Raw genomic sequence first — 13,727 nt, 5'->3', positions numbered from 1 at the left:
TATTAGAAGGACCAATCGGACGGCCTGGCTGCGGTTCCGAGCTCTCAGGCTAGGCTCAATGCTCTCGTCGATTCAAAAACGTTTGGATAGCACTGATCTAAGGTATTTAATGCAGGATGCAAAGAAGTGGTGTGAAGTGAGCTCGCTGAACAAAAAACACAATTGTTGCACGATAACAACAATATTGCATTTTAGCTAGGGCAGTGAAAATCCTTGAGCCCCCCGCCCAAACTGAGAAAGGCCCCATCCTAGACACGTAGGGGCAGATTTATGTTCCCTGGCGCATCCCTGCAAATCAGCAGGGATGCGCCAGGGAAGATGCGTCACGCAAGTTTGCCCTTGCGCCACCGCAGATGCGCCGCATTTACAATGCGGTGCATCGTGGCGCAAGGACAAGCAGATGCGCGACGCATCTGCCGGCGTAAGGTTGGCGCAGTGCTGAAGTTGTGTCGCAAGCGCGACGCAACTCCAGCACTGTTCCAACCTACCCTATCACTAACATGGTGCGTCACGCCTTACGCCTGCTTGAAGCAGGCGTAAGGATTTGACGCACCAGCGTCGGAAAAGTGACTGCGTGAAATCTTATAGATTTCACTGCGTCACTTTTCCGAGGCTTTTTCAGACGGAACGCCCACCCTGCATACATTACACCTGACGCAGGTTTAATGTGGCGCAGGGCTTTACAACGTGACGCATCTCCCTAGATGCATCACGTCGTATATCTGGCGCAGCTTGGCGCTAGATTTGCGCCACCGCTGCGTCACAAAAGTGACGCAACGGCAGCGCAAAAGTGGCGCACGGGGCTTGTAAATCTGCCCCGTAATGTTTGTACCACACAGTCCTATGTTGGTATCTGTATCGTCTGCATGGCTTCTTGAACAATAATGAGATTGATTTTCTTTGGAACGTTTGTATAGCTGGAACTTGGGCCAAAGGCATTAAAGCGCTTTACATGACCACTAAATGACATTACACAAGGTCAGATTTTTTTTATTTACTTAAATACAGGGAGATGAAGGGGCAGATTTACTAAACTGTCCCACAACGCAGGGCAGCAGCCAAAAATGCAGGGAGGAGAGCGGCATATCTACAGAGATATGGCACTCTCTTCCCACGCCAGTGCAGAATTTTGCTGCCGTGCGCCATGCACACACCTTTGCACCATAGTTCAAGGATGTGTGTCAGAGTCTAGCATAGGTTTTGTACTGGAAGGGTTCCCTTCCACAGCAAATTATTTGCATATACAACTTCTGAAACTTTTCCTACTTTGTATGTGTGCTGTACAGTGCAGCACACATGCAAAGTCTGAAACGAAAGGAGAAATGGAAACTTTTTTTCTTTTGACACCTGGTTTCAAAAGCTGTTATTTTTTTAAACAAAACCTCACATTTTAGTTAGATAGGGTTGCACGTTAAAAAGGGTGGGTGATTGCATGGGAACGCCCCCTTGGCGCTAAATAACACAAAGCAGCTCTTTGCACTACTTTGCACAATTTTTAGTCAACTTCCAGTGCAAAACAAGTTTTGCGCTGGAAAGTAAATCATTTTTCAAAAAAATGTTGCTGGTTTGCATCACTTTTATGAGGCACACCCAGCACAAAAATGTTAGTAAATCCTCCTGATCTGCCTTATAACACACTACCAGTGACGTCACTCAAGCATCTCTTAAAGGGGACATCTGCTAGAGTCAGATATTCCAACAATTTTTTATGCACTGATAGCTTTAAGATGGGCTGTGGGGTTCGACAAGGTTGCATTCTTGCACTTTTATTCACTTTGTATGCAAATGACCTGGACCATGCTTTAATTGCACCAAAAGTAGACCCCCCATTGATTGGTACTCATCTCCTACCAGTACTTTTATACGCAGATGACGCAGTGTTGATAGCGAGAACAGCCAGTGGTCTACAAACACTTTTGAATACATTTGACTCCTTTATGAGGGGTTTAGACCTTTAGGTCAACCTCACTAAATCCCACATTATGGTGGTGGTGCCCAGCAAACCCAGTGCAAAATCTTTTAGCCTGAGTGGGCCCTTATTTGCAAAGGTGGAGAGTTTCCCCTATCTTCGTGTGCTGTTTGACTCCAATCAGAGCTGGAAGCCGCTGATTGGGCCGAAGGTGAGGAACTCAGAAAGACCACAGGAGCAGTCTTTAGCTTTGCTGCTAAGCTGGGAAGTAAACCCCTCCGAGCCCTTGTCACGATTTATCAGGCTAAGATTGTGTCCAAAGCTCTATTTACTCTCTTTGACATCCTCAACAATACAAGAAACAGACCCAAAGAAGACTAATAGAAATAAGGCAAAAGTAAAGAAGTCTGGGGCATATCAACAACACCCGGCGATAATCATCTCTCAGCGCTCTTAGCGTGAGGATAATTATCGCCGGGTAACGTGGATTTTTATCGCTGAGATAGCGTGCTATTAGCAACGCTTATCTCCTCAACGATAAAAATCCTCATGCTAACTGCCTAACGTGAGATTATCGCTGGAAACCCAGCGATAATCTCACGTAGTGTGGCGTTGGCTTGCTGATAGAGACTCACAAACTTAGCCATGATATCCACCTTCCATAGGATATCATGGCTAAGTCAGTCCTGAAGCAGGCGTAAGGAAAGTAGCGATAACAGGGGTTATCGCTACTTTTCCTGCCGCAATGCTTCATAGCGTGGGGCTTGATGATAGGAGAAATGTCGCTTAGCGCCATTTCTCCTGTCATGTTAGGTCAGGAACGCCCACTTTGCATCTCATTAGAGATGCAAAGCTGGGCGTTAGGAATCCCCATGCTAAAGCAAGGTTTCACGCGTTAGCGTGGCCTTGCTAATTTGGCGATAATATTATCGCCGCTTTTTGGCCAAAAACAGCCGCAAAAGCGGCGATAATTTTTTATCGCCAGCTTGTAAATATGCCCCAATGTGAGGAAAAAGAAAAAAGCAAATAGCAGAACTACTAAGAGGAAGTCACGAAGTATAAAGTTTGTTGAAACAGATACCCACACTAGCGCTGAGGTTAAAGGAGCAAGCGGTTTCACATTAAAAAAGGCAAATTCACAGGTGCTGTTTTCTTTTTCCTCAAAGACTTCTTTACTTTTGTCTTATTTCTATTATTCTTCTCTGGGTCTGTTTCTTGTATTGTTTAACAGGTGAAAGAGGGTATTTTCGAGGAACCTGCTATATGAGGTAATTGAATGAATGAAACATTTATTGTTGAGTTAGTGAAAACTTACAGTAGAAAACATCTTAATACAATTTTTGTAACAATTCATAAAAAAAACCTCTTCATGTAGTTTCCTTACCTTTCATACATAACCAGTCCCAAGCCATTGTTTAAAAACCACATAATCATAAGTACAATTCCTCAATTCATAAATACTAAAACATTTTTTTTTTAAATGAGGTAATTAAATATCAGGTAGCAAGGGATGAGAAGCAGTCTCAGTACTCCGATCAAGTGGTGATCAAGTGGTGATTTTGCAAATAACGTGCATAGGGGGTAAACTGTTGCTTCCCCATTCCCATTTTCCCTTTTTGTGTTTTTTTTAGCTTGATTGAGATGCACTGGACTTTTTGTGAATATTCTATGTGACTTGGGCTTTTTGGCTGTCAACGACCTCATTTGTTTGGACTCCCACTCCAATATTTGCCCTTCCAGCAGTGGACAGACCATTTTGATTAATTAGAGATTTGAATATTGTAGTTTGGATTTCTAGTGTGTGCTCAGAATTGGATGTTGCCATTTCTAGCAGTAGTAGTATAGATTCAAGTACCTTCTGTAATGGTTGAAGAGATTCGGAGATGTTTACATGCTCCTTTGCGGGCTGAAATGATGTTAAAGATGAAAAACCGGAGAGCTGGATAGATTCACTTCAATCTCTGTTACAATGTACTATTTATTAGTTCTAAAGTCTCTTTCAGCAGTTTGATCCCAGCTGTATAAGTGAGCTGACTCAATTATATGTCAGGTAGTGTATAATCCAATGGCAAGGTTTGGATAGAGGCAACTTCTGGAATTATCTACTGATTACTTGTTTCAGTGGAAAGAGCGGTGCTGTTTGTTTATGCTTTCACTTCAGCTTTTGGCACTTGTTCTAAGGCTTGCTGAAAAAAACTACAAATTCTACAAAATTCAGTAGCTAGACTGCTGATGAAAATTCCAAGATTCCAGTCGGCCACACATGCTCTAGTTAGACTGCATTGGTTGTCTGTTCGGCAAAGAATTCCGTTTAAAGCGCTTTGAATAACCTTCAAAGCACTTAAGGGTCAAGGGCCAGCCTTCCGGAGGGAAAAAATCAGAAAGTAAGTGCCCAACTGGACCCTTAGATCTAGTTCAGTGATTAATTTGGTGGTGCCTGAATACAGGCTCTCCTCCTTGAGTGGCTGAGTTTTCTGGTCTGCACAGCCCGGAATTGGAACAAGGTTCCCTTTGGCAATTAAATCAGCTCCCTCTCTCTGGAGTTTCCGCAAGTTTCTTAAAACCTGGCTTTTTACTAAAATGCAATCTCATTCTCTCTGTCCTCCCTTCTTCAGCGCCGAGACACTTCGGGTATTTGCTGCGCTGTAGAAACTCAAATCAAATCATATCAGTTGCTGTGTTGTCACTTAATTCTGCATTGATCATTGTGATACTTCTTATTGGTGTTTTCCGTTTTCCTGATGTTGTAAGAGCTATCGTAGGGAAGAATTCAGGGATCTATGTTAGTCCTTCTATAGAGCATATATGTCCAGACTTTTTCTTGCCTCTCTTCACTGTTTGTACCATTTCATTCCACTTCATTATGACAGAGCAATTTCTTAGCTTTTTAATTGTCATGTTGGAGGGATGCCTTTTCTTCCCTTAGTTGGGATTGATTGCCACCTTCACCCACTACAATGAATGTTCAAGATATCTTAGTATAGTAAGAGCAGTCTTTCAATGCCAGGAATCTGAGTAGAAATCCTCTAGTGGTAAATTTGAGTTAGTGGGCAGGCATGAGCACAATCATATTTGGAGGATAAAAGAAACTGAGTGTAGATTAAAGGAGGATTTAAACTGAATCGAGACGGGGTGTACAATGGGCAGACAGAGCAGGCGGCTCTTCTACTTTATTCCCATTTGAACAGCGGATCTGTGGCTGGTGCTGGGAGTGCTAGTGCTCCATCTCCTCAAGCCACACCCAGTCCTAGCTGGGCCACTTCTGTGGGTGCATGGACTCGCCTCTTGCTGAGGACTCTATGCCTACAGTCTTTCCCACCAATCTGCGCTGAACCTTAGTGCCTCACACTAGACACGTGGTGAGACTCACAACAGAGCGCCCATCTTAAACAACACTCACCACTGTTCTTGATTCTGGCTGCACAATCATTGGTTTATTGCAGGTCACCGATTTGCCCAAATGAATCAGTATAATATTACCGGTTGCAGGATGTTGTTAACTAAAGGCTCCAAATGAGCCAAAGATTTGTAGCAGAGTGCCAAGGATATGGGAGCAACTCTCCCACCTGCTCCTTTATCTTGGCTGTAGCACTTGGCTTAGTTTGTCTGCCAGTTAATGAGGAGCGGTGCAGTGTTATGGGGCTCGGGTCCTGGGGCAGACAACACCAATAAAGTACAAGAACTCCAGAGGTCCAAAGGCCGGAGGATCAAGAAGCCCTGGCCCCTCGCAAAGGTATGAACGTGCCAGGTAGGAACCAGACTAGTGGGGATGGCCCATATGGTACTCTGTTCTTCACCCGAGTCTTCCTCAGAAGCGCAGTTCCCCATAGTTTGACACCTCACCCTGTACACCACAGACTTCAGCCGCAGCTCCGTCCAGTTCTTCGCATGGCAAGCACCTTATAGGCTCGTCACATGTAAGTACTTATAAGCCCCTAGTAAATTGGTATACCATATACCCAGGGCCTGTAATCTAAATGCTACAAGTGGGCCTGCAGTACAGGTTGTGCCACCCACACAAATAGCCTTGCAAACCTGTATCAGGCCTGCCTTTGCAAGGCCTGTGTGTGCAGTTTACTGCCACTTTGACTTGGCGTGTAAGACTACTTTCCAAGCTTTGAACTCCATTTTCTTACACATAAGCAGGGCCACTGGAATTATGCAATTGTACGGCTGCAGCACTTTTTGCATGATTATAGATTTGCCACATTTGCCACATATTCCATAATCCGCTGCATAATCTGCAGATTTTAACAAAATAATATTTTGTTTCTTGCTCAAAAGTTTCAAACGTTGCTAAAAATGCAGCAGGACGTTAGTTTACGCCTGGTTGACTGCTCACCTTTCTGTTGCTTATTGCTATATTTGGGTATACAACTGGTTCTAATGAGGTGCACCCAATTCCCAGACAGTATTAACAAGTGTAAAAAGTACAAAATAATGAAGTTATACTATAAAATAAATGCTGCATTGTGCCACATAATTTGCCTTTTCTCGCCGCATAATTTACTCAACCCTGCTGCATAATTTGGCCCTGTACTGTCACATGATTCCAATGGCCCTGTACATAAGTCACCCCTAAGGTATGCCCTTGGTAGCCCTAAGCGCAGGGTGCTATTTAAGTAAAAGGTAGGATATGAACTTTTAAGATTCACATGTCCTGGTAGTGACAAACACCCACATTTGTTTTTCACATATGTGAGGCCTACTCCTCTCATATGTTAGCATTGGGAATTCCTTAACACTGGTAAGATGTAATTCCTGATTAGAAAGGAGTAGCTGCATCATGTTTCAAATCTTTGTAATGGTAATGATAAATCCTCTTTACTGGTAAAGTTGGATTTAACACTTCAGTTTTAGAAAGTCGACATTTCTGTGCTCTTACTTCTCTATGTGCCTTGCAGCCTGTCTCCAACACACATCTGGGGTGGGTGACAGCTACACTTTGTGCATTCCCTTTAGACAGTCACAAATACAGAAAGGATGGGTTTGACAGAGAACACATCTGCATTCTGATACTCTTCCTGGGCAGGAAAAGAGGGGTGGGGCTGACTGTTACACCTAATTATGCAATGTCCTGTTTCCAAACTGATTACTCCATAATGATAGACTGGAGCCAGGGCTGGGAAGACAACGGGCCCCGTGCACTTCAAGGGCCTGCTTTGAATTAATCCCCCTTCAAAGGCACAACTGGGTATAAGTACTGGGACTGACACTACCAAAACAGTACACTACTGGACCTGTGAAGATGTCTGGCAGGTGTAAAGACTGCTGTGCTACAAGGATTGCCACTCTGCTTGATTGCTGCTCTAAAAGAACAACCTTTCTGCTTTGCTGTGCTGCCCTGCTCCCTGCTGAACTCTGCCCCGCTGAGGACAAGGACGGGACCCATCTTAATTGAACCCAGAGTGACTCCAAGGGCTTGCTGGCATGCCCCCTGTTCTGAAGTCTCATGGCCATCAAAGACTTCCTTCAACCCTGTAACAGCACCTGGACTCTGCCACTTGTGAGTCCCGCCCTGCCAAGTGGTGTCAATCCAGTCCTGGGCTCTTGAAAGCTGACTACTTCTGTACAGAGCCATCAAAATTGACGCAGTGACAAATTTGCGCCAATGGAGAAGTGTGGCTCAATGGTTAGAGCGGCAGACCCTGATGCAGAGGTCTGGCCCGGGACCAGGGTTCAGTTCCCCGCCCCGGCGGGTCTTGGGCTCAAAAATTCCACGGACCTGATAATTCTCGCCTCGGTGCCTATTCCAATCATGGAGTCCCACTCTGCAACTCTGGGCAATAGCTTGCTTAATCTCCACAACGGCCCCCACAACGCTAAAGGATGCCTGGCCTCCACCTTGGGGGTGCCCAGGAGTGGACGCCTCACAGGGAAAGCCAGGATCGATTCCACAGCGGTATTCGTACAAGTGCCTTGAGACCCTTGCGGGTGAGTAGTGCGCTATACAAGTATCAATTTACAATTTTTTTTACAACCAACACATTACCCTTCTACGCTGACGCAAGAGCTGATTGACGACATCACTGCGATGGACTGCATTGCTCGATGACGAGGGACAGTGCAGTTCAACGACGACGGGGGTGGCTGCATAATAAAGGGGTTTGCTGACGAAGCCTTCATCCCCTGAGCTGTTAGGAACCCACACATTGATTCTTCGATGTCGACCCTTGCTCCATTCAAGGTACCTTTCAGCAGGACCTGCATGAGTCTTGTAACCAGCCTGCCCTCCATCGCGGTTTCTTGAATTCACCCCAGTCCAGCATGACCTCAAGAAACCTCTGAGCACTATTTGCTTCTAATCACTCTTTAAAAATTCCTTACACTGGTTCTATGTAATAGATTTTTGTTTTGCCCTTGATACATTCATAAAAATAATCAATTTTTCTAACCCTGTATGGAGTATTTTTGTGGAGTTGTCACAGTGTCATTGTGTGCATGTTGCACAAATACTTTTGCACATTGCCTCTTTAGTTAAGCCTGAAAGTTGTGTACCAAGCCACCAGAGGGTGAACACAGGTTATCTTTTTCTGTGTATCTAGCTTACCCTAGCTAGAGTGGTGGTTCCTGCTTGGAGAAGGTGCTTACCTCTATCAACCAAAAAAAACCCCAATATTAACAGAAATAAATAACCATAGTGATAAGAAAAGGCATCATACAATAACATAAAGCGAGTATCAATGCTACAGGCCTCTTCAGGGATGGGGTCATACTAAGTCAGTGGATAGACCAGGGTGCCACTTTTGAACCCACATGGCAAGTCAACGACCTCCAAAGCAAACCCAAGTAAACCTAACAAAGAATGTGACCCGTACCCTAAAACATGAAAAACAAGCACAGTGTGTGGCACAAGTGCAGAGTTTTCCCAAGTGGAAACCATATAACTAACAAAAGTTGAAAGGTAACATGTCTGTTGGATCACCATCTACTGATTGTCCCCTGGACGATTATGTTCAATCTGTATGTGTTGACTGTGGCAAACCTCTACCATATATGCTCAATTCTGCTATCTTCTCCTCTGTGTGCCGATTTGGTTCCACCATTTCTTCTGTGCCCCACTGTAATCAAGCAGCAGGTGAGTCTTAAGGTGTGTGTGTTAAGATGTGCCATTGTTTCTTTACAACAAATACATCTTGTATTCCCAAAAGGTTTCTATCTGTTCCTCTTTCTTATTATTCTAAATATGACAATATTTTACTAATCCAATTTCAATATTAAGGCTAGTCATTGTTTACATCTGCACTGGCTTTTCTTTCTGGCATGCAAATGTATATTTTGTGTTCACAAATTGTGCTACATTACAATATACTTTGGTTGGTTATGAGCCAGTAACCAATGTGAGGCTTGTTATGTGGTTCTTGCTGGACAACAAGATGTGGCACAGGTATGATCAGATAACCACCTTATATTTCAACTGATCAAAAGTTTGTTTTGGCAGCTATGCCTTTTATCCATGTATGACATGTGGAAGTGGATGAGCGAAATTCTGTGGATTTTTGCGATAATCCACTTCCTGCTACTCTGGAATGCAAACAACATTTTGTCCATTCCTGCTCTAGGAGTTAAGACCCATGAGTAACACAACAATTTAAAGCCATCTTTTAAGCCCATAAGATAGCTTTTTTGAACTTAGGGCACCTTCCTTCCAAACAAGAAAGAAACAAGTTAAGTAGGCAAAATGTGTTGTACCAGTGCATTTATTCTATTTAATATAATCAATTCATTAGCCAATATGTATGCAGAGGACGGTAACAGTCAATATTTAAAATATCCTAATATAGAAGTTAAATCATTTTCGGAAGGCTCCCTAACAGCTTCAGTTTTACTGTACTGGCCAGATAGAGTCAGAAGGATCTTTCTACCTTAGAACAATTGCAGTGTGAGATGTAATGGATCATGTATTGTATTTACATTATACAACAGGAGTCTAGTCAAACTTTACTGCAGTTCGAACAAAGCAGCGCACTTTCTTGTTTTGACGTAATTTAACAATTATTCCCTTTCTTGCTGTCAACATTCCCAGGTCCGTAGCGGTGGAAGTTGGTTAGCCAGCATCGAAGATGGATTTTCTAATAATGCATACGTCATTCAGGCTCAAGATAAAGGTAACCTTCCTTTACTTTCAAGATGATTTTTGTGCATTATGGAATATGTACTTCGGAGCTGTGTCTATGGCAGTGTGGCATAATACCATGAAAACATAATGAGAGCTGCACATAAGGTCCTAAAGAAGGTGTCATTGGTAGCTTGTGGGATTGTGGTAATTGTTTGTACTAAGTTATCCATTTATATTCATTTTTGCACTTTATCACAAATTGTACCTAGACCATATCTTCATTTCTGTGTGATTTGCAAAGTCTTCTTTGGCTCTACTTGAGTCACGCCAACACCTATTGTTTTATCTTCTCAAAACCCTGAAGGCATGCCCTGAGCCATGTGGACCAATCAAAGTACTTCAGTTTGTGTATTCATCACTAACGGGACATTATGTGATCATGATTTATCAAGTATGTTTTCATTTGTGTCAATTTGTAGATATTAATTGGTGAGTCTACATCTATTAAGACATACAATACTTACTTTGGTTACACTTACAAGATGGCTGCCAAAAAACGGGGCAGTAGCGAGATCTCCGATTGTAGTACCTTTTCTATGTTTCTTGTTGTCATATACACGGCATCAAGCACTGTGAAAATCGTGTGATCAAGACACTCTTGGTGTCGAAACGCGTAGCGGTTCACTTGAATAAACCTCTGTGGTTGCAATGGATTCCTGAGTGTGCGTCGTTACTTGAGGAAACTTTATATATATATATATATATAATATATATATATATATATATATATATATATATATATATATTACCTACTGGCGGTCGCCAGTAGGTAGTTATAGTTAGGACCCTGTTTCCATAGTTAAACCGCAACATTCTATTTTGAATAACTTTGGCGCCGGTCGACGAATCCTCGCGAAATTTTCAAAATAGGTGGGGCGCTGCGCTCTGCTCCTACCCTGAAAGTCTCGGGGGGATTCGTCAAGCGGGGAATGAGATAAAAGGGGGGTCCCAAAACGCGTTTTTCCCATGCATTTTTCCATAGGACCTTTAGACACAGCTACAGCCCGAACGGCTGAACAGAGTTCCTTGAAATTTGGCAGAGAGGTAGTCTACAGGTCAAGGAAGTGCCTTTTGTAGGTTTGGTGTAAATCTGTTCAGTAGATTCTGAGAAAAAAGCCTTTAAATCAATATATATATCTGAGCCAGCTTACGGTGCGCTTACGGTGCGCTTACCGTACGCGTACGGTGACGTGCGCGAGCGCGATTCTGATTGGCTGTTAGATCTTAGTAAACATTCGAATCGCTCGAAACCAGGAAGCGGCGGCCGCCATTTTCTCTCTCGGACTCTGAGGGGGGGATGAAAAACAAAGAGAATAAACATGTAAAGGGACTGTTTACACAGCTCCCAACCACCTAGGCTTGCTAAATGTGTCCCCAAAGAACCCCCAAGGCCAAAAATTCATTTTAATTTTTTTACGCAAATTGGCCGATTATGCTTACCGTACGCGTACGGTAAAAAAATGTATTTAAAAAAAAAATATCCACAATCTCCCCACCCCGTGTGCAAATGGTGCCCGTAGGGCCCCATTTGGGCACGGCATATAACATATAATTTAAACTGTATATAAATATTTATCTTTCACAACGAAGCGCATAATATGTCCACCACGTGCGCACGGTGCGCGAAGCGCATCGAGCGTACATGGCCCATCCACGGCACTAACTGCGTAAAGTGGGCGCGCGGTGCGCTTCGCGCACCGCGTGCTCACTGTGCGCGCACGGTGCGCGAAGTGCACCGTGCGCGCACGGAAAGAACTGCGTTAAGTGGGCGCGCACGCCACGAATGGCGTAAAGTAACTTAGCATTTAAAAAACCGTACAAATTCACTGAAAAAACCATAGGTTTCACACACGTTATAGTTAGGAATTAGCATTTAAAAAACCTTGCAAATTCACTGAAAAAAACATAGGTTTCACACATGTTATAGTTAGCTGGACATTTCACTCGTAAAAAACCAATGAAATTCCCCCGTTATAGTTAGTGCAGGCAACTATAACTCACGCGACCGCAATCCTCTGCTGATGACATATGTGTCTTTATGAAAAAAAAATATTTGAAATATATGTATAGCTAAAATTTAATGGAAGAAGACATGGGCAAATAAGTGTCTAAATACAGTATTAGCATCAGCAGAGGATTGCGGTCGCGTGAGTTATAGTTGCCTGCACTAACTATAACGGGGGAATGCCTGTAATGCACATGTGCGCGTGCGCGTGTCTTTCGTACGCGCATGCGTACTTTTACCGTACGCGCTCGGTAAGCTTAACGTGCGCGTACGGTTGGTCATGTGATCAAGAAACAACACTTTTGATTGGTTTAAACTACTTTCAGTTCCAGAATCTTCCTACACCACACCCATTCCCCTCATTACTGCTTGTGATTCCCTAGGAGAAGGAGCTGAATTGTCTTTGGGATACAATGGCAGAGCAGCAGTCCTCTTCTGAGAGTGAGCAGGGCAGCAGCATCATCAGACAGAGAAGGAGGAAACAAAATAATTCTTTTGTTTGGGAGTATTTCACTTTTCCAGAGGGGCAGAAAAAGGTAAATGCTCCATTAGTCACCTGCTCACTTTGTGAGCGTGTCTTATCTAGAGGTAACCCAAGGAAGAAGTATTCCTTTGGTAATCACACTATGGTGAGACACATTAGGGATTTAAATCCCAGGACTTTTGCTCGACATACTGAAGCAAACCCTTCAGTAAGTCACCCGAGCACACCCGCAGAAGCTCAGCCGAGTACATCTTCGGCAGCTCAGCTGAGCACTTCCTCTGCGGTGGGAGCATCACCCTCTTCTGCTCCTCTGGAAACGAACCCTCGATTTCAGAGGGTACAAATGAGGTGCACCAGATGTTATGGTCTAATTGTTCATGGGGAGACCAGTATTTCCTTAATAAACAATAAGATAGACCAGCACATCTGTGGTCCTTGTTAATATTCCCATTCTTTCTCTCCTCTGTCCCTGTATTAACACAACGGCTCTTTTAAGAGCCAACCTTACCTCACAACTTTTTTTAAAAAGTTTAAATTAATTTTTGTAATTTTTTTTTTACCGTACGCGTACGATACGCGCATTTTTTTTTTTTTTTTAAATAATTTTTTTTTCACCCTACAAGGTCCTTGAGGGAGTACAACTGAAATGAGAAAAGCAGAGAGAGGAGAAGTGAAAAAAGGGAGCATGAAACTAAATGTGTGATAAATACAGAAATTTCACACTTACCTGACCAACAAAATAACTTATTTATTAATAAATGGTTTATTTAAATTGCTAGAAAAAAGGTTTATTTTTTCCTAAATTTTCTTTCTCAATCTGAAAAAAAAGAAAAAAGTATTAATATTTAATAATACATTTTAGAATACAGTACACATATTTTCATATTTAAAAAACAATTTTTCACCACATACATCCCCTCTCAAACTCATATGTCACCTTTAAAATTAGTTAGTTGAGAAAGAAATGTGGCACTCAAACAGCAGATTCTGCCTGCTACCATAGCAACAGCTCATGGAACACTGGTGTGAGCAGAGAGGTCAGAAGTTCAGCACACAATGTTTCTATTCCAAAGAGCAAGAGTGCTTCACCTGTCAAACCTAACAGCAAATCCAAATTAATCTTCTGTGGGAACACAATTTTCTGAACCAATACAAAACATGCTTCTTAAAATGTACACATACAGCCTAGTTTTAACTGTAAAATGGTTTG

At 42.9% G+C, this 13,727-nt stretch overlaps 1 protein-coding gene across 1 annotated transcript in view; it reads left to right on the top strand.

Moving 5' to 3' along the window:
* RAPGEF3 (Rap guanine nucleotide exchange factor 3) overlaps positions 1–13,727 on the top strand; it is an 870,850-nt gene that overhangs the window by 609,879 nt on the left and 247,244 nt on the right. Inside the window, exon 17 of the mRNA XM_085654789.1 lies at positions 9,936–10,017. Within this exon, the coding sequence (XP_085510915.1) occupies positions 9,936–10,017 (82 nt within the window). The remainder of the gene's footprint in view (positions 1–9,935; positions 10,018–13,727) is intronic.

This window comes from Triturus cristatus, chromosome 4_1, assembly GCF_964204655.1.
Source record: "Triturus cristatus chromosome 4_1, aTriCri1.1, whole genome shotgun sequence".
NCBI classification, from domain to species: Eukaryota; Metazoa; Chordata; class Amphibia; order Caudata; family Salamandridae; genus Triturus; species Triturus cristatus.
This window is presented reverse-complemented; position numbering and strand designations above follow the sequence as displayed.